The 24,232-nt window shown below is 38.8% G+C and overlaps 2 protein-coding genes and 1 long non-coding RNA gene across 11 annotated transcripts in view; 2 read left to right on the plus strand and 1 right to left on the minus strand.

The window, feature by feature from the left end:
* The window catches only part of NRBF2 (nuclear receptor binding factor 2), a 33,539-nt gene extending 26,333 nt beyond the window's left edge, over nt 1-7,206 (plus strand). Inside the window, exons 2-3 of one of the 2 annotated variants that reach the window (XM_060090447.1) lie at nt 4,357-4,397; nt 5,730-7,206. In XM_060090447.1, the coding sequence (XP_059946430.1) occupies nt 4,357-4,397; nt 5,730-6,440 (752 nt within the window). In that variant the 3' untranslated portion in view covers nt 6,441-7,206. The remainder of the gene's footprint in view (nt 1-4,356; nt 4,398-5,729) is intronic. The other variant, XM_060090437.1, reaches the window with a different exon arrangement.
* Nucleotides 7,207-11,159: 3,953 nt separating this feature from the next.
* On the plus strand, nt 11,160-20,655 carry LOC132496557 (uncharacterized). The gene is made up of 3 exons (XR_009533457.1): nt 11,160-11,242; nt 13,515-13,607; nt 20,290-20,655. It is a non-coding gene; the product is annotated as an uncharacterized LOC132496557 (long non-coding RNA).
* Nucleotides 17,819-24,232, minus strand: part of JMJD1C (jumonji domain containing 1C) — a 340,789-nt gene continuing 334,375 nt past the window's right edge. For 5 of the 8 annotated variants that reach the window (XM_060108942.1, XM_060108952.1, XM_060108917.1 and 2 more), the window contains 2 exons: nt 18,791-18,922; nt 17,822-18,533 (listed from right to left, as the gene is read on the minus strand). In XM_060108942.1, coding sequence (XP_059964925.1) covers nt 18,444-18,533; nt 18,791-18,922 — 222 coding nt within the window. In that variant the 3' untranslated portion in view covers nt 17,822-18,443. Of the gene's footprint in view, nt 18,534-18,790; nt 18,923-24,232 lie in introns of all 8 variants that reach the window. The other 3 variants (XM_060108909.1, XM_060108893.1, XM_060108900.1) reach the window with 2 other exon arrangements.

Raw genomic sequence — 24,232 nt, forward strand, 5'->3', positions numbered from 1 at the left:
ATACAAAATCCATTGAAACTCTTTCCTGTGGTCTTTCTTTAGCTTCCCTTCTGAATGTTTCGTCTATACATTCATGCATATAGTATCATGCTGCTGCTGACCTTCTTTTAGGTATGAAGTTTAGAATTACTGGATTCTTGTCGAACACCTAATTTCATCCCAGTCATACAAGCTAGCATATGTTGAACTCAGAAATAGATCTTCAGGGTTTGTTTGTACAGACTGGTTTCTGTTAGCTGAGTAGCCTAAAAGCTTCGGGGCGGGAGTGCTTCATCCTACAGTGGAGGGGCTGCCTGTCTTAGAGCGAGCCCCATACTTTTTCTGCTGGAGGAAGGCGCTTTCCTCCCCTCTAGGCCAGTATCATGATCCAAGTCCTGCTTTTTCCTAGCAGAGGCTGCCCCTCCTGTGTTGCCTCACTGCTGAAATACAGCACAGTGGATACTGGTTTCGATAAGTCCTTCTATGTCAGTGATTTTTGCCTACAAGTCAGTAATTTTCAGAGAAAATTTCAAGTCTTATTTTTGAAGAGTTAGTTTTGCTACTGAAGTGTACCCCTTCAGCTGTAGGGCTGAACGCATTGTATGTATCCCATAAATCTTTGTGGATTTTTATGGTGAATTTTATGGGAGCTTTAGACAGCATTAAACTTGGCAGCTAGTGCTCTTTAAATCTTTCATAAGCCATATTTTGTTATGAATCAAATTGTTCAATTTGTAGTCACTATAAAAAAAAGTGTACTACACTATTTTTAAAAAAAACCATGAATGCTGCAGTGAAATGATACATTTAGTTAAATAATCCAGAGTGGTCATGGTTACACATAAATAACAGACTGATCAGCATTAGGTTGTGTGTTGATTGGTAGGATATTCTTCTCCCCCCAGAGAAGGAAGCATTTATTACTTGCAGCAAGTAAGGAGAACATTTGCTTTCCCAAAGCAGTGTCTCTTGATTGGTAGGATATTCTGAATACATAAAAGAGAGAGAAGTTTCTTTCATTCCTAGCCTGCATCCCTGTCTTTATTTGAAGACTTAAAATTAATGTTGGGCTTTTAAACTCTCTCCCTTTCTCTGTGTCTAAATTCTGTGACTTTCTCAGGAGCAGAAGAGGTAAAGGCAGTCTGTTGGATCCCATTAGCTCTAATGATGGAGATACAACTTTAAGTGTGATTAGTTAATCCCACCCAGCGGATTTGATTTGGAGTTTAGACTTGGTTAAAAATAGCCTTGTGTTGTGTTTCAGAGTAGAGTTGTGAATGTAGTACTAGTTTGAAAATTAATGTGGTTAGAATGAGCTCAGTGTTTTCTAAATTGACTTACATCTAAGGCTCGAACAGAGGTGTTTTGGGAGGTATGGATGTAAATGTGTCCTGAGAGGAAGGAACTTAGTATTTGGAAATCATTTTAGAGAAAAAACAGGGAAAGGTCATCATGTGAGAAAGACTGGTGGGATAAAAGCCTGAAATGAGAGAATTTAAGGGCAAAAGAAGGGGCCTCTGTCAAAGATCAGAGGAGATTCTGAGACAGTTTACCCGAGACTACACAGCTAAGGACTCATATCCTCTACACTTTGTAGTGTTCTGATAGTGTTTTGTAAATGTGTAGAAATAAAGAGGTTACTTGATAAACTGAGATACCCAACCCAGAAGGAAAAAGCTGTCTACATCTGGCAGGAGGTGGGGAGGAGGAGGTGTACACATTTTTACCACTCTATATTGAAAAAAAGTTAAGAAGCCATAAACTACCAAGAATTCAGCATTGTTTAGAAGAATCTATTGCTTTAAACCCTTGATTAGCAGCTGTAAGTGGTTTTCTATAACTCTCCCTTATCAGTCTTTTTTTTTTTTGCTGTACGCGGGCCTCTCACTGTTGTGGCCTCTCCCGCTGCGGAGCACAGGCTCCGGACGCGCAGGCTCAGCGGCCATGGCTCACGGGCCCAGCCGCTCCGCGGCATATGGGATCCTCCCAGACCGGGGCACGAACCCGTATCCCCTGCATCGGCAGGCGGACTCTCAACCACTGCGCCACCAGGGAGGCCCTCAGTCTTTTTTTAAAAATAAATTTATTTTATTTTTGGCTGCGTTGGGTCTTTGTTGCTGCACATGGTCTTTCTCTAGTTGCAGCGAAAGGGGGCTACTCTTTGTTGCAGTGCGTGGGCTTCTCATCGCGGTGGCTTCTCTTGTTGCGGAGCATGGGCTCTAGGCACGTGGGCTTCAGTACTTGTGGTGCTCGGGCTCAGTAGCTGTGGCACACGGGCTTAGTTGCTCCGTGGCATGTGGGATCCTCCTGGACCAGGACTTGAACCCGTGTCCCCTGCATTGGCAGGCAGATTCTTAACCCCTGCGCCACCAGAGAAGTCCTCCCTTACCAGTCTTAATGCATTCCAGTTTCTAAGTGGATTTCGTTTCTTTCACAGACAGCAAAAAGAGCAAAAGCTTAAATGGGAAGTTAATCATAGGCATTAACAATGTTTAGAACTCAAAATGAACTTTTCAGAAGACGAGCAGACCTCAGAGTACATTGTTTATATGTATTTGATAGTAAATGTTATTATTTTAAGAAGTGATAGATTCTTCAGATTTTCTTAATTCCTTTTCCTCATCATTTACTTAGTATTTACTTCAGATATTAGCCTTGTATCATAATTGAAGAAAGCAGTTTAACCACATTGCTAAATATTTCTGAGATAAGTATTATCTGCCTACATTTCTGTCTTGGGCATTTGTTCCTGTTGTGGCTCTGGTATAAACTCATTACCATGCAGTCAGATTAAAAAAAATTTTTTTTAATAACTTTTCTTTTAAGACCCAGATTTTGAGATTGGGAAATAATTTAAATGACAGTGTGACTCTTTTTTGAATTCTCTGAGCTTTGGGAACTCAGTGTCCTTGGGTATCTTCTTCTGTCGTGTTATAGTTTCAAGGTTCTACAAAGGGAGGCACTGCATTTGGGTTAAGCTTGGTTTTGTGAAACTGTTCTATGTGTTAAGAAACTGGATTTAAAGCAAACTGTATTTCAGACAGGGAGGCAAATGTACACAGAATAATGGGAGGGATGTCTAGGGAAATCCCCACTATCACAGTAAGAGATAGAATGTCTCAGAGATAGAATGTCTCAACAGACTTACACATGAACAAAAGGAAAAGAAGTCGTCTGTATGCAGTTATACAGACTTAATAAGACAAAAAGTTGAGGGAAAAATGTAGGTATGGCTGGAGCATAGGCCGTATAACCAACTCTGTTTTCTGATGTGAAGGGAACATCCAATTAGTCTGTCTTAAAGACTGTGATAGAACCTGGCAGACAACAGTTCTAAGTGATGAACTCAGAAAATCATTAAAATATTTGGATTAAGATTAGACAGAAAGCAGTGCCTGTAGTATTGGAGAAAAGGCAAGAAGGAAGTTAATGTTTGAGAGATGCCAAAAAGTTTATAGTGAGCAAGAGATAAAAAGTGGAGATTAATTGGACACGACCTATTATTAATAATACTTGTTATTTATACCCCATCTTGTTCCAGCAAGATATAAAAGGGCTTACAGAGGAATACAACAAAATATAAAATCCATAGAAAGATAAAATGGGGGAGAGGACTGGGAGTAGTTCACAAAATGCATCATGAGTTCTTGAAGGGGAACATGGCCGTAAGCGTTCTAGCAGTCAGCTTAGAGAGGAAAGTTATGGATTTTTACAGTGACTATTTAAATTCAAACAAATTAAGTCATCTAGGAAACTGATCGTAAGATTAGAGAGAGAAGTTAATTGAGTTACTGACCCTTTGTCATTTTCATAAATGTCCTAATACTGCCTGCAGCTACTTATTATAAATATGTCAATGAGTTCTTTGGGCTTTTAACTACCAGATTCACAGTAGGCTGATAGTATAGCTCAGAAACAATTCAATAAAAGTAGTTCTATAGGAGACCAAAATGATAGTTTAGGTATTCATGTGGGTAAAAAGTCATTGATAGTCAATATCTTGATATTTTTGTGAGCATAATTTGAGTAATAGGATTTTGATAAGTTCTTGTTTAATTTTAATCCTACCTAATACTGTTTTTCTGATTATGCCATCTTTACTTCCGTAACTGTGAAATCTACATTGATTTAAAAGAACCAGCCCCTCCAAGGTGAAGTATGGAATATGTACATTTGATTACCACTGATATCTTTTATGGAGAAGTTAAGAATCCTTTTTTTTTTTTAAATCCTTTTCGGGAATAGGATAACTATGTAGCAGAATTGCTTCTAAGACCAGGTCTCTTTGTCATATGAGGAGTATTAAAACTCTTTGCTTGACCTTTTAATAACAAAATGACGACACATATATTAATGTGTCTCTTTTTTTTTAACCAGCGTATCTTTCTGAAGCTATGAAGCTGACACAGTCTGAGCAGGTAAGACACTTTAATATTTTCAACAAGGGTTAGGAGGATTTTCTTGTGGAGACTTGAATTGTGTATAAAATAAAACATTGTGCTCTTCCCAAAACACTGCAGTCAAAGATACATAAAATGGGGAAGAGATAAGTACTTCAGAAAGGAAATTAAAACTAAATGAACTGTTGGAATTAGCATATACATATTATACATATATAAAATAGATAATCAACAAAAACCTGTATAGCACAGGGAACTCTACTCAGTACTCTGTAATAACCTAATGGGAAAAGAATCTGAAAAAGGATAGATTCATGTATAGACTGAATCACTTTGCTATCCACCCGAGACTAACACAACTTTGTCAATCAACTATACTCCAGTATAAAATAAAAAATAAAACTAAGTGAACTGCTGTTGATGGCATGCAGAAACTGCTGTCCTTTTTTCTAGGGGTTTCTCACAGACCTTAGATTGCCAGGTGTGTCCTTTAGAGACCCGTTAGTGCCTTTCCTGATCATTAGCTCATTTGACCATGAGCTCACAGTAAGTAAGCAGGCCTGGCCCAGGGGAAACCAGTTGGCCTTACCTTTGCTTGTCAAAGATAATTTAAATCCAGACCTGTCTTTTCCTGAATTCCTAAGCAGTTCTGGTACTTTTAAATCTGTTTCACCAGTGGCTTTAAATTGTCTTCTGTGTCTGGGGAGGGCCTGCCTAGGTTTTTAAAATACCTTTATACAAAGCTACATCTTTATCCAAAGGTGATTTCCTGATTATAAAAGTGGCAGGTCCACAAGGAGTTACTTGGTAAATGTTTGTTCAATTGAATTAAGGAGATCTGAGGGGATATCAGTGGCAGGGAAAAGATACCAGTTCCTCAGACTGAACGAAGAGAACTTAAAAGTTGTGTTCCATTCTGGGCACTTCCCTTTGACTGTCCAGAGCTGCTTGTGTTAGCCATGTAATGTAGACCTGCATCGAGACTTTAGCTAGTTGTAGAATTAAAGTCTAAATAGGAAAGTTTTCTGATTTTAAACTGAGTACAAATAGCATTGCAGAGGGGAAAGGCACATTCAAAAACGGTCTGATCCACCGTGTCGATTGGAACTGGAATAGGACTTCTTCTGACTTCTTGAATGGTATTTTGTTTATGAATGAAAATGTTAGCTTACCTAGAAAGATTTAGTTACTTTGAAAAGTGTTTGAGGTTCTATTGAATTGCAAACAGTATAAATAAAAAATTTTAAGTGCTATTGGGTTATTCAGAAAAGAAGATACTGAAATAGTATTTACCAGACATTACTGAAGCGACTTAAAATGTTAAATTGTACCTTTCCTTCTGTGTAATAGGCTCATTTATCACTGGAACTGCAAAGGGATAGTCACATGAAACAGCTTCTCCTCATCCAGGAGAGATGGAAGAGGGCAAAGCGGGAGGAAAGATTGAAAGCCCAGCAGAGCACAGACAAGGATGCCGCTGCCCAGCTTCAGGCATCTCACAGACCCTCTGCTGAGGACGCAGACAGCCAGACCCCCCTACTCTCTCAGAATTATAGCCCTTCCACAGAGAAACACTTGCCTGAAATTCAGGGGGTCTTTGACAGGGATCCAGACACACTACTATTTTTACTTCAGCAGAAGAGCGAGCCAACAGAGCTGTGCATTGGAAGCAAAGCCCCAAAAGATGATAAAACAATTATAGAGGAGCAGGCAACCAAAATTGCAGATTTGAAGAGGCACGTGGAATTCCTCGTGGCTGAGAATGAAAGATTAAGGAGAGAAAATAAACAGCTAAAGGCTGAAAAGGCCAGACTTCTAAAAGGCCCGATAGAAAAGGAGCTTGATGTAGATGCTGATTTTGTAGAAAAGTCAGAGTTATGGAGCTTGCCACCACATGCAGAGACTGCTACAGCCTCTGCAACCTGGCAGAGGTTTGCATCAAATACTGGGAAAGCCAAGGATATTCCAATACCCAATCTTCCTCCCTTGGATTTTCCATCTCCAGAACTTCCCCTCATGGAACTCTCTGAAGATATTCTGAAAGGACTTATGAATAATTAAAATGGAAGGCCATAGAAGAGGTGAAAAAGAGGAAATAATACGGTAATACAGTTAATCCAGCAAAAAAAAAAAAAAAAAAAAGGGAAAACCACATGCAAGGGTGTCCCAGAGATGCTGCATCCAGCATCCTGCGGAGAAGAGGCATTGACAAGACTTGGAAACAGTCACTGTGAAGTATGTCGCGCATCAGATTTACTGACTTGAGCTAATGATTCCAGACTTGGCAGATACTAAACTCTTGGAGGTTCACTTTCTCCTGATACAAACCAAATGGCTACCTGGAATAATTTTTTTCAAGCAACAATTATTTTTCTTCAGGGTTAAAATGTATAAAAGTATGTTATGTGTGATTAATCTATAATGCCATAAATGATAATGCAAAACCTAAATAATAATGGTTGCCTGAGGGGCTACCTTGTATTTGAAACATGCTTTCTATTCATGCATTGACTGTATGCATCTTCTTATGCACATTTCCTTTGTTTAATAAGGTGTGTAAGACACACCTTTCTAGAAGAAACTGTGTGCCACACTTTGCACTACTCGTAACATAATGATAACCTCAAGACTATCAGGAGAAATATTTAAATTTCCATTTTATGAAGAAAGGAACCAAATTATTAGTTATGCTTTTTTTAAAAATTACCAGTTTACATAATTAATCAGGGTGCATTTTAAGTTCTAACTTTTTTTTGTTTATTGTATAATGCATCATTTGAAAATACCAAGGAAATACCCTTTTGTTTTTAATGATGCATGAGTGGAAGTAATGCTGGTTGGCAGTATTGATTGTAAGAAATCAATAAAGTAATTGTATTTTATACCTTCGTTGAATGTGGTTGGTAGATAAAGAGCAAGTTTCCTACGGCTTCTGTGTTGGAAGTTTTGAATATGAATTTGAAGACGTTCTGTCAGACGATTACTTTGGTGTGTTAAAGGTTTTCTTCAGCGTTTTGTAGTCAGTTACCCCTACAACCAAGGTGGAAGAGAACAAGGGAGCTCGTGAGGTTTAAATGTGTTCCCAGCCTTCTTGGGCTGCCACACACGGAAAGTGCTCGGAAAGTGCTCGGGCGGGCTGGCTGGCGGCGGCTGTTCTGGGGCACGTGCCCGCTGTTCAGAGCAGAGGCTGCAAAGCACTACATGAACACTCTCCTCTCTGCAGATTCCAGTGATGTTCCAGGAGGGGAAGGGGAAGGCAAAGACCTAAGTGAAACTTTTGGGTATAAGCCACTCGGTGTGTTTAAAGCATAGACTTAGTTTATTGTGGGAGAGGCAAAAATATGGACAAACAGCATACCGCCTGTCCTGAGGGAATCGGGGACAATTGGGTTGAGGGGGTAGGGTTGGGCTCACATGTCCAGTGATAAAACTAGCAGAAGTACGATGAGATGGATGACCATGCAGAAGTCACTTTTTTCCTGTGTCTCATCTTGGTGCAGATGAAACCCAAATTAAACTAGTTTCTTAAAATATCATAAGAGTTTCTAATCTCTGTTAATTGTCCATCTCGGTGTTGTAGTATCCTAGACTCTGAGAATACTTTGCTTGCCTAACCTTCCTTATGAAACTTGAGATTTGAAAGATTGTGCCAATAATAAACTATTATTAGCATAGCCATTTCACTTTTAAAACTGAGCTTTGTTCTGATGTGAACACTTCGTACGGCACCCCCCAGTCCTTCCTCTGCTGTCTCCCCCGACCCTTCCCTCTTGTTACTTTTAGCAGTTTGACATGTATTTTGCAGGACCCTGTTCTATGCATTTCCACTGACTAAATTCATGTTAAATGGACTAATTTTACTTTTCCATTGTCTTAGACGAAGCTTTTATTCACACTCTTTAGTCCTGTTGTTTGATCTTGTTTTTAGGTTTTGGATTTGAGTCTGTCAATAGAACGTATGTGCCTTTTGACCAGATGACTTGGTACATTTGCAGCAGCCTAGCAGTGTCTCCATGGAGTAGGTCCTTAAAACAAAAACACTTGTTTAATTGTTCCACAGGGCTCATGCCTCATCTCCTAGCTGAGGTTTGTTTTTAAGATGTTCTCCTCTCTTCTCTGTCTAGCTTAAGGCCCTGAAAGGGGTTTAAGGAAAGCTTGCTTCCGCTAAAGGAGAGTGAACGATGCAGGTACTGGAAGGGGAGTAGACTCTTGTCCTTCCTTACTCCGTGATGGCCTCTTGCTTTTGAACCCAGATAAACTATTGGGGCATTAGAAAGCATAGTCCTGAGTTCTTTTAGCTTCTCACAGAATGTTGACAAAAACAAACATTTCTTTCAGAAAATTAGTATGTAGTAACAGTTTTAGCTATACTGCCATGGTAACCACATGTAAATCCATACTTTGGAAACCATGCTTAAGGGGGAATAAGAAGATATTTTCAAAATAGTTCTTCAAGCCATTGTCTATCCCTAGTGTTTTAACACAGGGTTATTGAAATAATGGAAATATTTTGTCTCTAGGTAAGTCAATTCAAAGTGTTACATACATTATCTTTCAGCTTTTAACACTTTCTAAGCACTTTTTTTGTTTTTTAATTGAAGTGTAGTTGATTTACAGTATAGTTTCATGTGTACAATATAGTGATTTGGCATTTTTATAGATTACACTCCATTTAAAGTTATTATAAAATAATGGCTGTATTCCCTGTGCTGTACAATATATCCTTGTAGCTTATTTTATTCCTAGTAGTTTGTACCTCTTAATCCCCTGTCCCTATCTTGCCCCTCCCCACTTCCCTCTCCCCAGTGGTGACCAGTAGTTTGTTCTATCTGTGAGTCTGTTTCGGTTTTGTTATATTCATTTGTTTTATTTTTTTAAGTGGTAACATACAGTATTTGTCTTTCTCTGATGTATTTCACTAAGCATAGTACCCTACTGGTCCATCCATATTAGTGCAAATGGCAGAAAATTTACTTTTTTATGGCTGAGTAATATTCCATTTTATAGCCATTCTGATAGGCATGAGGTGACATTTGGTTTTGATTTGCATTTCTCTGAATAGCAGTGTTGAACATCTTTTCATGTGTCTGTTGGCCATCTGTCTTCTTTATTTTTATTTTTTTTAATTTATTTTTTGTCTGCGTTGGGTCTTCGTTGTGCGCAGGCTTCTCATTGCGGTGGCTTCTCTTATTGTGGAGCACAGGCTCTAGGTGCACGGGCTTCAGTAGTTGCAGCACTTGGGCTCAGGCTCAGTAGTTGTGGCGCATGGGCTTAGTTGCTCTGCGGCATGTGGGAGCTTCCCAGACCAGGGATCGAACCCGTGTCCCCTGCATTGGCAGGCGGATTCTTAACCACTGCGCCACCAGGGAAGTCCATCTGTCTTCTTTAGAAAAATGTCCATTCAGGTCTTCAGTCCCTTTTTAAAAAAAATATTGAGCTGTTTATATATTTCAGATATTAATAATCCTTATTGGTCATAACATTTGCAAGTATTTTCTCCCATTCAGTAGGTTGTCTTTTTGTTGTGTCAGTGGTTTCCTTTGCTGTGCAAAAGCTTTTAAATTCAATTAGGTCTCATTTGTTTCTTTTTGCTTTTTGTTTCCTTTGCCTGAGGAGACAGATCCAAAAAACAAAAAAAAAAACAAAAAAAAAACCCGGTTGCTATGATTTATGTCGAAGAGTGTTTTCTGCCTCTTTTCTTCTAGAAATTTTATGATTTCTGGTTTTACATTTAGGTCTTTTATCCCTTTTGAGTTTTTTTACATGGTGTGAGAAAATGTTCTAATTTCATTCTTTTACATGTCCAGTTTTCCCAGCACCACTGAATGAAGAGACTGTCTTTTCTCCATTGTATATTCTCGCTCCTTTGTTGTAGATTAATTGGCCATATGTGTATGGGTTGATTTCTGAGCTATTTTGTTGCATTGATCTCTGTCTGTTTTTGTGCCAGTACCATATGTGTATGGGTTGATTTCTGAGCTAGTTTGTTGCATTGATCTCTGCGTCTGTTTTTGTGCCAGTACCATACTGTTTCGATTACTGTAGTTTTTTGTAGTGTAGTCCAGAAGTCAGGGAGCATACCTCCAGCTTTGTTCTTTTTTTCTCAAGATTGCTTTGGCTGGTCACTTTTGTTTTGATATGTTTTGGATGCTGTAATTTTTAGGACCTTTAATTTAAACCTATTATTTTATAAAAAATAAAAAAAAAAAGAAAAGAAATGGAGGCCCAGAAGGTTAGGAGTTACATGAAGTTTTATACCAGATTGGGAGCAGAGGCAAGAGAAGCGAGGTCTGACCAGCAGTCCTGTGGTTTTCATTGGGCCACACGGTCCCAGTTGACTTGTCTAGTTTTCCTACTGTGGCCAAGGGGCCTAGTCATTCCGATTTCTCTTCAGGTGCATACTGTGCCACTGCACCCCAGCTACTCTGCTTCCCAAGGAGAAGTTGGAGACCACCTGATGGAGGTTGAGCTCGTCCTTACAAGCACTTGCAGAAAACCCTAATGTCCATTTTCTGTATTATCCCTTTTCATCTGTGAGGAGTTATGATTAAAGTTTTGTTGTTTTAAAAGAATACTAAAAAAAAAAAAAATGAATACTAGTGTGAGGCAGTCTGCTCTAGGGTGTGTTTATAACCTATTTGAAGAGTCCAGACATGAACTGTAGTAATAATAATAGCTGTTACTTATCGAATCATTCTAGACAGTGATCTGTATCATATTTTGTCATAATCCCAGTGTAGCCTCATTGGAGACCTCTGCCAGAGCAAGTGGCATGACTGTTTTAAGAATTTGTCTATTTTGTTCCAGTTGGAAGCCTGTCCTTCTAAGAGTCACCGCAGACCAACAGTGCCATCTAGTGGACGGTGAGAAACTTTCTGGTTCTTGTTCACTTGAAGGAGTTTGTGGTGGGCTGCAGAGTTAAAAAATCTTTAGTTGGTCTCTAGTAAATATTCTCATAGTCAAGAGTGGTTTTATAGCTATGTATAGGCAAAAATATTTAAATCAGTGTCATGTGAAATACAGGCACCAGATACTTAATAAATATACATCTTTCCTTCTGCCACTAAAACTATAAAATAAGTAGCGTAGCCTTCATGAAAGTAGTGATGTGGTCAGAGGATGGGGAAATGGCTTCCTAGATAAAGAACAAAGGCATGGAGTCAGAAATGGGGAGGAGGAACTGAGTAAGCTTGGTCAGAATCAGATCATGGCAAGACACACATGAGGAAATTTGGGGGAGGTGCATATGGATTGTCCTTCCCCCCATTTCCTGAAAGTGAGGGGGCCAGGGTCAGGTCCTGGTCTTGAGGAATGGAAAATATTTGGCTCAGTAGCCAAAAGGGTCTTGGTAAGGCTTGGGCCAGTTTTTGTGGTCCTTCGTTTGTTTCTCTATGGTAGACATTAAATTGGGGAAAAAAAGGGTAGTGTTTTCTCGGTATGACAAAAGGAAAAGAGGTGAAGGAGTCAAGATACAAATATCTTGAAGGTTAACAGAGTCCAGGAAGACAAGGGATACAATACGTTTAGGTGATTAGTGAGTAGGGTAGGATTGAGGGACTAATGCCTGCCTCATTGGGGGTTCCCAGAGGTAAAAGATAGCTTCTAGAAAGAAGAAAGGGAGGTTGTGGTCTGAGAAAAGGAATTCTTGATTTGAGGAACCAGATGACTTTCAGGCCTATCTTCCCTGGAAGTTAATTCTCTAAAGAAATCTCAGTACTGAGAGTATAATGAAGTCCCAGGGCCTCTGTTGCCACCAATAGGTTTTTTTTATTGGCTTTAGATCAGATTATTTCCCTGTTCTTATGAGGAAATGGCTGTCCAGGGAGGGGCCCAGGTATTTGAAACAGATGCTAACCACTACCACAAAATTCCTGTTTCAAGAGTAAAAACTAAAAGTTCTGTAGAGGCAGCAATAAGGTCACAAACCAATTTTCATTTATTTAAATACCCAACACTTTTGAGTATTGTGGTAAATTCTAGAAGGACCTTTGCTTTCTTTTGGTCTTTAAGGTTGAATATAGTACTCGAGGAATTTGTTGAATTTTTTTAACATAACTCATTTACTGCAAAACTGGCAAAAGAATGGGATCACAATTCAAGACAGAGATTTGGACTTTGGCTCAGTTTTTCCACCCAGCTGAAAAACAGCATTGCCACTCCATGGTTATGTGATAATAAATCTATTTGTGGGATTATAAAGCTATTAGAAATATTTAGTTTAAATGTGTTAGAATGACATTTTTTCCCAACTAACATAATACCAGTTTTTATATAACATGTCATCTGTGCTCCGTAAAGTGGAAAAATACATGAAGATTTGTGGGAGGTAAACCAATAGAGTGGTCACCCACTTTTACCCTCAGTTCTTTATACTTGTTGGTACTCACCTATCTGGATAAATCAGGAAAAAAGAGATGAAGCAATTTTTTAAATTTCTGAGGTTTTAAAAATCAAAGTTTCAGGGCAACTTAGTGGTCATCCCTAACTTTTAATAAACCCTTCTCCCCAAAGTTTAGTTGACAGTAGTGGAACTGCTAATGGTTGGAAAGATGTGAATGGAATGCTGAGACCAAAATGTGGACTCCCTAACTCAGGTACCATATGTGAAAGCAGAGTACAGTAGATCAGGATGTCCTATGTAGTGCCTCAAAGATCCACTAACCAGGATGAACAGCAATTTCCCATGACTGTACAATTTCTGGAGCTTGTACATTTTTTTTAGAATACATAATCATTTGTCACCAGGCTCAATTTAAATGGGCTTAATTTCTACTTTCATTTCTCCTCTGGGAGAGAGTGTGACAGGACGACTAAGTCATTGATAATCAATTAAATGGATGTTCCAACTTTTTAATACTAGTCCTAGAACTTGCTGAAATCCTATGGGTTCATTGGCTTTAGAAAGCTTTGATCTGAATAATCTTTTGTTGTACAGTCAGTTCAGCTGTTTTGAAAAGGCAGATATACCCAAGCGTGATTAATATATAGGGAACAATTTGAGCATAATGTGAACTTTGTTTGCCTAAGAGGCAATTTTGACTGCAGGGAAAACTTAAGTATGGCACCTGAACTATCCCGGTGGTATTAAGCCATACCCGTCCAGATCTGGTGTTACAGCTTTCCCTCTAATTTCAGATAACCCTCCTTCCACCACTTCACAATATCTCAGTCACAAGCTGCAACCCTTCGGACGCCCACTTCCAAAGCAAACCTCCAGTCTTCTTCAAGGTAAAGTGCCACACTTGTAGTGTTAATCTGTTTCTTAACTATTTAACCTGTGTAAAACCACTACTGCCTTTTAAAAAATGTTTCTGATAAAGGTTTTCAATGTTATGCGCAAACCCCATTTTCCCCTGCTTTAAGTCCCGTGGGTTTTATTGGACTTTTTGCACGGTGCTGTGATTTTTAGGAATTAAGTATAATGGGATTCTGTCTCCTTTCCTAAAAGGTTATAGGCTGGAAAAGGTTGTAGGCTGGCTTTTCCCCTATCTGGAAAACGTTTGCTAACAAAGTGTTGACAACATTTGTTTCTGCAAAAAGAATAAGTTATAGTTATTAGAAAATTTTGGTGAAAACTTCCCCTATATGCCACATATGGTTACCAATTTCCAAAGGAACGACTGGACATAATAAATGTTAGGTTGGCTAAAATTTCAGTTGACTAAGAAAAGTACCTCAAGTGATCATAGTGTCTCCAGGTGTTTGATATGAAAATAATCTACTGTAACTGAAGAATATGGTGGAGATGAGACTACACTTCCTTGTCTATAACATATCCTGGAAGGTATCTATTGAACCGAATCCTTCACCTTTCATAATGGCAGTCCCAGAAGCAGCTCCTACCCCTCTCCTCCTCTAGAACAAGAGTTTAAGAGTAAATGATTTTGTAAGTCACTGTTGAAAGTATGTTCGAAGTCTCAAACAGCTAATGTGTCTATGGAAAAGGGCCGAAGGCAAATTAATATGTCCCCAACATTCGCTGTGTCCCATTTTTTCTGTTCCTTGAAGGATTGTACAAATACTGCCACCTCTCTGAAGCCTTCCTTAACCCCAGGCAATATGTATTCACCCTTTCCATGTGTTTTACACCTTAGTTGACCCTTGAACAGTGGTTTGAACTGTGTGACTACTTACGTGGACTTTTTCCAGTAAATTCTATAGTACAACATACATGATCCACATTGCTTGAATCCTTGGACACAAAACTGGATAGAGGGCTGACTAGAAAGTTATATGTGGCTTTTCGACTGTGCGGGCGTCAGAGCCCCTAAGCCTGTGTTGTGCAATGATCCACTGTACTTGTTACATAGTATTTAGCATTGATGGCACAATCCTGAGGTTCCTAGTGGAATAATTTATCATATTACCAGTGCCAAACATAATAAATTCTATCCTAAAATGTCCCCACGTATTATAACTCTCATGCTTTGTGAGGCATGTGTGGCCGGGGGCAGTGATCCCTGCATGCCCTTTATCATGAACTTCTTCCACTTATTAAACCTGTATGACTTACCTTGATTCTTTGCTTTTTGTCCTGTGTTCTACAATAGTTTGATAGGACCTGTGAGTCAGTTATCATCCTCACTATGCTGGCAGAGGACTAGACGAGCTGTCCTGGGAAAGGAGTCAGTTCCCATCTCAGTTTGCACTTACTCGTTTCCATTTGTTCACTGACCCAGCTATCCATATCTTTTCACTTGTCAAATCTAGATTCAAGATCTAGGGGGCATGAAAACAGTGTTGAACTCCTAATGTGTCCCTCAGAGTATACCACCTTGCAAAATGGAGTCCAGCTCTGACCTACACGTACAACACAGATCCTCGCAATACCCACCACTGACCCCAGGGCTGAGATCCTTTTTATAGAGAAAGCACAGAAAACACAGACAATCCTCCAGTCTTAGCTGCAGCTGGTTGGCTCATATACAGAGAACTGACTGAACAGCTTAAGTCAGCTGTAGAAATTTCCCCAATCAAGAAAGGGAAGCCACTTTGTATGCAGCCAGTGACCCACAGCTTACTAACATTTCATTTTTGTTTGAAAGTCACTTTGCTTTCACTCAAAGAGCCAGATTGATTACTGTGATAACCGAAGGACTTTACTACTACTCAGTTCCTGTACCTTCTATATAGTTTCAAGACATAACCATCAAGGTTAACCTCATGATTGGATAGCCAGGAATGTCATAAATTTTGGACTTTGGAAAGGTTTGAGTCTGAATGTTGGTGACAGGGCTGGTGGCATATATCTTGTTACACACCCCAATTCATTGTGTTTTGTATACTGAATAGCTGTAGGATTTTAATTGTCATCTTCTTTCCCCTCTTCTATGGCTGAAAATCCTGATCTGGTCTGTGCTTTGACAGATTGGCATCTAGAAATAGAACATGCTGTATCTATAGTATGTGTACACGAGTACACTTTTCTTGAGGCTCACTATTCTTACCTAGATAACGTTAAACCCATACCCTATCTACCAAAGGGAAGTAACAGAGAACTAGACGATGATTTCTGTGGGTGCTACAATCCCAAAATGCATGGCGGAAGAGAAATTCTGCCATGCATGTAGTAATTCATTAATCAGGAAAAGGAATTCATATTCAGGTTCAAATGACATTAGAATAAATTTAATAGGAGGGACCCAAATATTCAGCACAAGTTTCCCTTTATAAAATCTCCTTGACCTTGAAGTTTTACAAATTATTCTACACATTTAATACTACTTCACTGTCTGGAAGAAATGGCCATATTCTGATGCTTTCATATGTGAGGAGCGTCTGAGCCAACCAGAAGGATGGAGGGGACAAAGTAAATGGTCAGAGGAATTTGTCCATCAGAAATTGGATCAATAACAGCTCCCCAGCCTTATAAAAAGTCAAAGGATGTCTTTAATGATTGACGCAAGCATTATGGTCCTCTCTTTCCACTCCACCCCCCACAACCCCTTACCAAGAATTAGGTCACTAGCATGGGATTCAGACGATAGATAGCATACTCTCATCAGATGGGTTTTCTCTGAAAGCCACACTGCCAGGCTTGATCTGCCTTAGCTTCAGCTATTCTATAGGGGTTGCAGGATGGTTTAAAAGTGGCTCAAACAACAGCAAGAGAAGCAAAAACATTTTGGAAGAAAACCACAAAAGACTTTGGGCCCCTGGCAGACTTTACGGGACCAGAAGGAGATGGTCTACTCTGGGCTTGAAATTAATTTCACATCAAAATTAAATCCGATGGAATATACAAAAACGTTTAAGCAAAACATACCATTTAATGAGTTGAGGCACTTGTGGAAAAATGGTACTAAAAAGTCAGTATCTTACAAAAGATGCACATACTCATCAGCCCTGCCACCCCCCCCCCTTTAAAACCACTGGCCAAGTAGTAATTATCCATCCCATTAACCCTTGTGCCAGGTAGAGTATTAATGTGAAATGTAATTAATTGCTCACATTCCTGGCTGAACCTTGCCTGGAGTAAAGGGTGGCATAACAGCCTACCTGGAACTAAAAAATGGTGGACATAAGCAACAGGATAAAAACCAAGCAGCTTACAAGGTCACAACTTAGGCTACCAGTTTTTTCTTTTAAGCTATGTGCTTTCAGATAGATAGATAAGAAAAGGCCATCCCTTCAACATCCTGCAGGTGTCAGTGGAGGGCTACATATTTCCAGTAAAATTCAAAAGGTAAGGTTAGGGTAGGACTATGTGAGCCTCAAGCAACCAACTGGTAAGGGGCGTCAGCTGTTAAAGCCAAGACTCCAAATTAAAGCAGCTTACCAAGGTCACACAGTAAGTAACAGAACTCATATTCAACCCAGGCTGGCTGACTGCAGGCTCTTCTCTGCCACCTGCCCCCACTCTCTCCTTCTCTTCTCCCTGCGACAGCATCTCTGCAGCGAAGAGCACTTATTTGCTATTGCTGTGACCACGTACTCTCACGATCTTGACTTTAATGTATGAGTGAGTTCCTCTTTCAACTAAATGTATTTATTCACAAATAACAAATGTTGGAGTTACCTGTATTCATTAGCTGGGCCATAGGACAAGAAAGTGGAGGCACTTACTTGTGATGACCTATAACATCTGAAGAAAGCTTAAAAAGCTTACAAGAATCAAAGACAAGAGGGAAATGTTCCGGGAGAGGACACTGTATCACAAGAAAATCCTGGTAGTCACCTTGATGATGACAAAGCCCCCAGTAATAGGCATAGCAAGAGGGAGAACTCTTAGACTAGCCAATTTTTGGTAAAGTCCTTTTAATGGAAAATGTAAAACCCCTCTCAACTTTACAAAGCCATATGTAACACTTGCACTTTAACAAATAAAAGCAAGCCAATGTTTGTTTTAAAAAAATACATCATTAAATGTATATATGTATATATTTACATAGCATATTAAGTTTAATATTTAGCTTTAAAAGTTCACATAAATTTTACCAAAATGAGACAATTTTAAATAAATTACACCTTTTGAAAATGTTTAATTGTACAGTCAATAGCTTCAACAAAATATTGAAGTGTCTGTATTTAGTATCTACTTTATATACCTTATATTTTACAAATTTTACAATCATTTGGCAGTAATTTTCTAATTATGACATGTATGCTGTGCGATTCAGCAATTTCCCAAATGCAGGCAATAGCTGGTGTTTTGTGTCCTATTCTCACAGTAACTGTCTCAATGTAGTGAAAAATATCAGTTATTTTAGTAAACTGTACATAGTCACATTTACACTTGATCAACAATATAGCATAGAATTTTGTATTTTTTTCCAAAAATAAATACATCATTTTAAATCTGGCATTTTCACAAACATCATATACACTATAATACAAAAACAGCTATGAATTGCTGCTTTAAAATTTAGCTTGTTTTAATATCACTGAATCACAGGAGCTGTGATGTATGCTATACTGCTGTGGTGTCAGTAACAAGTAATTACTACAAAGAGAATTTCTTGGCACTGATGGTTTTATGAAGCTTAAGTCAGTGTACATACATATCATTGTTCAAGACTAAGTAATTCCAGTTCAATGGCCTAAAAACATCAAACTGGACCACACCTAATTTTCTTCCATAGCCTCTACTTGATCTTCATGTATCTTCAAAGCTCTCACCATTTCCTTGACTGCGTGATACAAGATATTTTTAACCTGAAAGAGATGTTGGTATTTCTGATCACTTCAGCAGGAGATAAATTAACAAATGAAAACTGCACCAGAATTAAAAAAACAAAACTGTTAAGCCGAAAGTTAAAATTAGTCATATAATTTAATACTGGTGTTAATCTTTGGTTGTTATCCTAATGTGACAAACTAGGCAATGATGGCCTAAGCTGTTACGCATGTTTTATAATTCTGAATATAAAAAGCCTGGAGAACAGGAGCTAGTTAGAAAACTCATCTCTTACCTGTAGCTTATCATCATAATTGATTTCTTCCTTCAAAAGTCTCAGTTCTTGTGTTAAATGAAATGACTGTACTAGATGTTCTGGAGACACAAAGTCTTCAGTTACCTGAATACAGCTGTGAAAATTCTGTACCTATTCCCCAAACAGAAACAGAAAAATATAAGTTTTAGGAGGTGGGAATAAAGAGAAGCAAAGTTGTCTGCTGACATGAGACGATTCACCAGAGAACTTACTTTCTCCAGAACATCAAATGCATTTCAAAGTGGAACACCACACTTTATGAGAAAGTTTATCACTGAAAAGCTTCATGTAAATGGAATTTTTTTTTTTTTGGGCGGTACGCGGGCCTCTCACTGTGGTGGCCTCTCCCGTTGTGGAGCACAGGCTCCGGACGCGCAGGCTCAGCGGCCATGGCTCACGAGTGCAGCCGCTCCGCGGCATGTGGGATCTTCCCGGACTGGGGCACGAACCCGTGTCCCCTGCATCGGCAGGCGGACTCTCAACCACTGCACCACCAGGGAAGCCCGTAAATGGAATATTTTTAAACGATGCAAAGAAAAGAACTCTTCCAGGAATCCTTCAGAGAGACTGATAATCAGATCCTAATAATCAATTTTGTCAAGGTGGATTTTGGGGTGTTACTTAAAACAATAACAACAACAAAACGCTAACTGGAAGGTATCTGTTTCACCAATCAGCGCAGTCAATCCGGATGTCTGTTGTTGCTCCTTTGACTTTCTGCATTTTTGGTCATTTCACTGTTAACTTTTACACCAGAGAGTAGATTAAAGGAAATGAAACTTAGTTTGATTGTTTATGAGGAACTGTGATGAAAACTAGTTCCAGACAGATCTACTGGCCACAGCAGTTTTAGAGTTCTCTGAGGATTCTGTTTGTGCCTTTTTTTCTTTTATGCCTTTTCTTTCAAATCAACCAAGATACCCTTCATCAGTCTCTTGTGGCATCAGTACAACTGTTTTTCTGCTAGTTCTCCCTCTTGTGACTAAATGGTATTCACAAGAAGCCAGTCAGTATCTTACCTGTTATTTGTTCAGCATGTACAAACTAACTCTGCACTTCACAATTTCTTAAAACTGCTTTCTATCAACACTCAGGATAATGAGAGAGAAAGGACCAAGCTTATCCAATCTGGATTTTGTTTCTTTGCTGTCCTCAAGTGATATTAAAAGATATCATAAAATTCCTGGGAAAGGAGAAATAACTGAAAAACTAAACATTTACATTTATTCTAATTTTTAAAGTATGAAAGTAAATTTCGTTGGGAGAAGTGAGCAGAGGGAGATAACAAGTGGGGAATAGAGACTGTGGAAAACATCTGATGATAGAGTGATGAAATTCCAAAGAGGCTGGAATTGCTCCTCTGGGCATAGTGACCACCTGAACAGCTGCAGATGTCTTTATTCTTTAACTGAAGCACTGTGCCTTTACTGATAACTCAGTAGCATATATATTAAACATTTTCTTCCTTTAATCATTAGGTTGTTGATTCCTGTGGAGGATGAACATAGTGGATGCCTCACATTTTCAGCACTGCTGTACAGTCTCATTGGATCTTCATTATGTGTCTGTAGAACAGATGCTCTATTTCACAGAGCAGGAAACTATGGATAAGCAGTTCAACGCCTGTTCCAAAATAAATCAGCCAATAAATGGCAAGTCAACAGGAACCCAGCTCCTGTGATATCTTGTCTAACAGATGCTTTACAGTCCTACATGAACTCAGTCATACCAGCATACACAGGCTCCAAATGCCCCGTCTCACCTTACATTCATCTGAACATGCTGTGGGGATTAAGTCCTTCTCAAGTTCTAGCATGTAACTTTTAGCATATGTAACTTAAAAAAAAAAAATAATTTCTCTTCACTGATATTCTAATTGCATTCAAACATCATTTGCCTGGTTTTATTTCTTTTTTCCATAGTCCTTTAGCCCTTTGAGCATATTTAAGATAACTGACTTAGAAGTCTGTCTAGTAAGTCTGATGTCTGGCTTTCCTCAGGGACAGTTTCTGTTGAGGTATTTTTTCCCTATGAATGGGCCCTACTTTCCTGTTTCTGTGTATGCTTTGTGACTTTTTGTTGAAAACTGGACATCTAAACATTATAATGTGGTAACTAGAATCAGGTTCTCCCCTGCCTCAGAGTCTGCTGCTGTTGACTGATAGGGATTGTAGTCATCCATTTGTTTTGTGACCTTTCCAAACTAATTTTGCAAAGACTGTTCCTCTTCTGGCGTGCTCATGGATGGCTCTGTTCGGTTATCTCAGGTGGTCAGCCAGTGACCTGTCAGAGATTTCCTTGAAGGCCAAAACTCAGATGTCCTCTTCTTCATTAAGCAGTCCCCTGGCCGATGTAAGTTCTGAATTAGATTCCAGAGCTCTGAAAAAGTTGATTCTTATGGTTGTTTTAAAATCACTTTTAGAACAGTGACTTTCATTAGTGGTTACAAGATGTTATTTTGTTTCCTAATGACCTCAACTTGATATAGACTGCTTAGACTTAAGGGTTAGTTTGAAAAGGCAAGGTTCAGTTTCAAGGTGGAACATATTTGAACTTCCCATTCCACTTGCCCCTTTTTGTGCCACCTTTGAGTCATTTACATTTCACTTCCTTGGCAGACTGTCTTATTCATACTTGCCTTCAAGATCAGTTGTAATCATAAATAGGTCATGTTAATAAAATGTAACTTGTTTTCAGAGTAGGAAAGTTATTATCTTGACACTGTGATTTTGTCTGAGTCCTTTTAGTCATAAGAATGTAGAGAATTTACAACTTAGCAATATTATTAACTTACTTTGAATGACCAAATATAGTTAAGTAGTTGAGGACAAGATTATCAGTAAAGATTTTGTGTTAATTTTAAAAAACTGTTGCTGTTTAAAACTAAAAGCTACTCTAAATCTCAGGACACTAGAGCTGAGAAAGTAAACCTGGAGGTCAAGATTCACCTGCTTTATCTAAGGGTATACACAGGGTTTCACAGACTCAGCCACGTTTGCCAACAGAAGATTTTTAAGCCTGCAGTTCTAGAGTAGTTCTTAGAAAATAAAGAGGGCTGTGGCTATGATATTGTCCCTCAGCTTGCCGAGATATACATCTGAATGCCGCTGCACAGAGCTGTCCCGTGTCCGTCTCTCCTCCCGCCCCAGGCTTCTCGAAGTGCTCACTGCTGACAAATCAAAGAAAGGTATGTTATTCTTCCCTAGCACTGTTGGCCAGTTGAGTCCTGCACTATCACTTGGACGAAAGTTTTTTGTTACATGCCTTGGATTTTTCAAGGGCTTCCTATCTATCTGTGTGGTTCTCAAAGCGTGGTTCCTGAACAGTAACGTCGGCGTCACCTGGGAACTTGTTAAAATGTAGAATTTCAGGTCCCTCCTCAGACCCGCTGAATCAGAAACTCTGGGCATGGGGTCTAGCAATCTGTGTTATATCAAGTCCTCCAGGAATTCTGATGTATGCTAAAGTGTGAGAGAAGCACTGAGACTCTGGGATTACTTAAAGGGCTACTTGTGGTTTACTGGAAGTGTTGAAGCCATCAATGAAAAGTTTTCAGGACCTCTATTAGAGGACTACGTAAATTGTAAATAATAATGCGTCTTAAATCCAAGTTAACATTGTTAACAGAGTTCATACTTCCTTTAATTCTCTCTCAAAACCACATTACCACCACTTGTGGGTCATGGACAACACCCTTTAAACAGAGTACAAATAACTGTGCTGTCATTATCATATCACATAAGGGAAGGAAGGTAGAAATTCTTGCAATTCTGTGCCAAAATATGCAGCAGAGAAGTTTTTTACTTTGGAACACTCAACAATTTAGTGGCAGAGATCAGAATAGAATTTGCCAGTCTAGATGCTGTTTCAGTCTATTTAAGTATAGCATCTTAAGTAGGAGTGTGTGTGTGAGTACAGAATAGGATACAAGTACATACTGTTTAAGTGAGGCTAAAGCAGAGTGACTTGTGAACTAAGCTTTTTAACAGTATTACTTTGCCCACTATTTTGAGGAAAAAAGGCTATTCTCTTCCCTCTCTTCCCCCAAGAAAGTACAGGCAGTAGAGACATTTCCATGCAGAGACTCTCTCTGTGGTAACAGTGATGCCTCTGGAGTAGAGGAACTGAGGGCAAAGGTGAGAAAAATGACTTAATTTTCACTGTGAACCATTGTGTACTAATCATATGAATGCATTACATATTCAAAAGAAAGTATTTTAAAATTGTTTTCTTGACAAACAGTACTGGAACAACTGCATGTCCATATGCAAAAAAACTGAACTTCAGTCCACACTCTGCACTATATACAAAAATTAACCTAAAAATGGATAACAGACCTATATGTAAGACTTCAACTATAAAACTTCTAGAAGAAAATTTAAGAGAAAGTCTTTTTGATCTTGGGCTAGGCAGAATTTTTCAGATACATTAAAAAAAACTGATCAACTGAACATCAAAATTTAAGAACTGCTCTTTGGAAGACACCATTAAGAAAATGGAAGGACAACCCACAGGTTGGGAGAATATATGTGCAAAAGCACATATCAGATAAAGGACTTAGAGTAGATAAATACATTCAACATAGTAAGAAAAAAAGAACCCAATTACAAAAATGTATATATAAATGTATTGCAAATACTTCTCCCACTCTTGGGTTACGTTTTCACTCTCTTAATAGTGCTTTTTTTTAATGAACAGAAATTCTTAATTTTAATGTATCCCAGCCTATCCATGTTGAAAAAATGGACAAATATTTGAACACATTTACCAAAACAGATTTACAGATGGCAAATAAATACGAGAAAAGATGTTCAACATATTTAGTTATTAAGAAAATGTAAATTAAAGCCATAGTGAGATTCAAATGCTTAAAAACAAAACTGACAGTAAGCAGAAGAGATGGAACTCACATATACTGCTTTGGGGAATGGAACATGGTACAACCACCAGCCTGGCAGTATCTTATAAAGTTACTTACACACTTATCATGTGACCAGGTGGTCCCACTACTCGGTATTTACCCAACTGAAATGAAAACCTATATTCATAAAAAAACCTGTACGTAAATGTGGCTTATAGTGGATTTATTATTGCCCCAAACTGAAAACAACAATGAAAAACTACCCAGTAATAAAAAGAAACAACCACTAACATGGATGAAACTCAACTACATTATACAGAATAAGAAAAGTCAGACTCAAAGGCTACATATTGTATAATTCCAGTCATATGACATTCATATAAAGGAAGGACTATAGGGAAAGAAAATAGATAAGTGGTTGTAGGAATGTCAGGTAGGAGAAGAGGGTGACTAAAAAGTGGGGGGTAGATCAGTGGAACAGGATGGAAAGTCCAGAGATAAACCCACACATATCTAAACTATGACAAAGGAGGCAAGAGTGTCCAAGGGAGAAAAGACAC

Source organism: Mesoplodon densirostris, chromosome 1 (genome assembly GCF_025265405.1).
Source record: "Mesoplodon densirostris isolate mMesDen1 chromosome 1, mMesDen1 primary haplotype, whole genome shotgun sequence".
Taxonomy (NCBI): domain Eukaryota; kingdom Metazoa; phylum Chordata; class Mammalia; order Artiodactyla; family Ziphiidae; genus Mesoplodon; species Mesoplodon densirostris.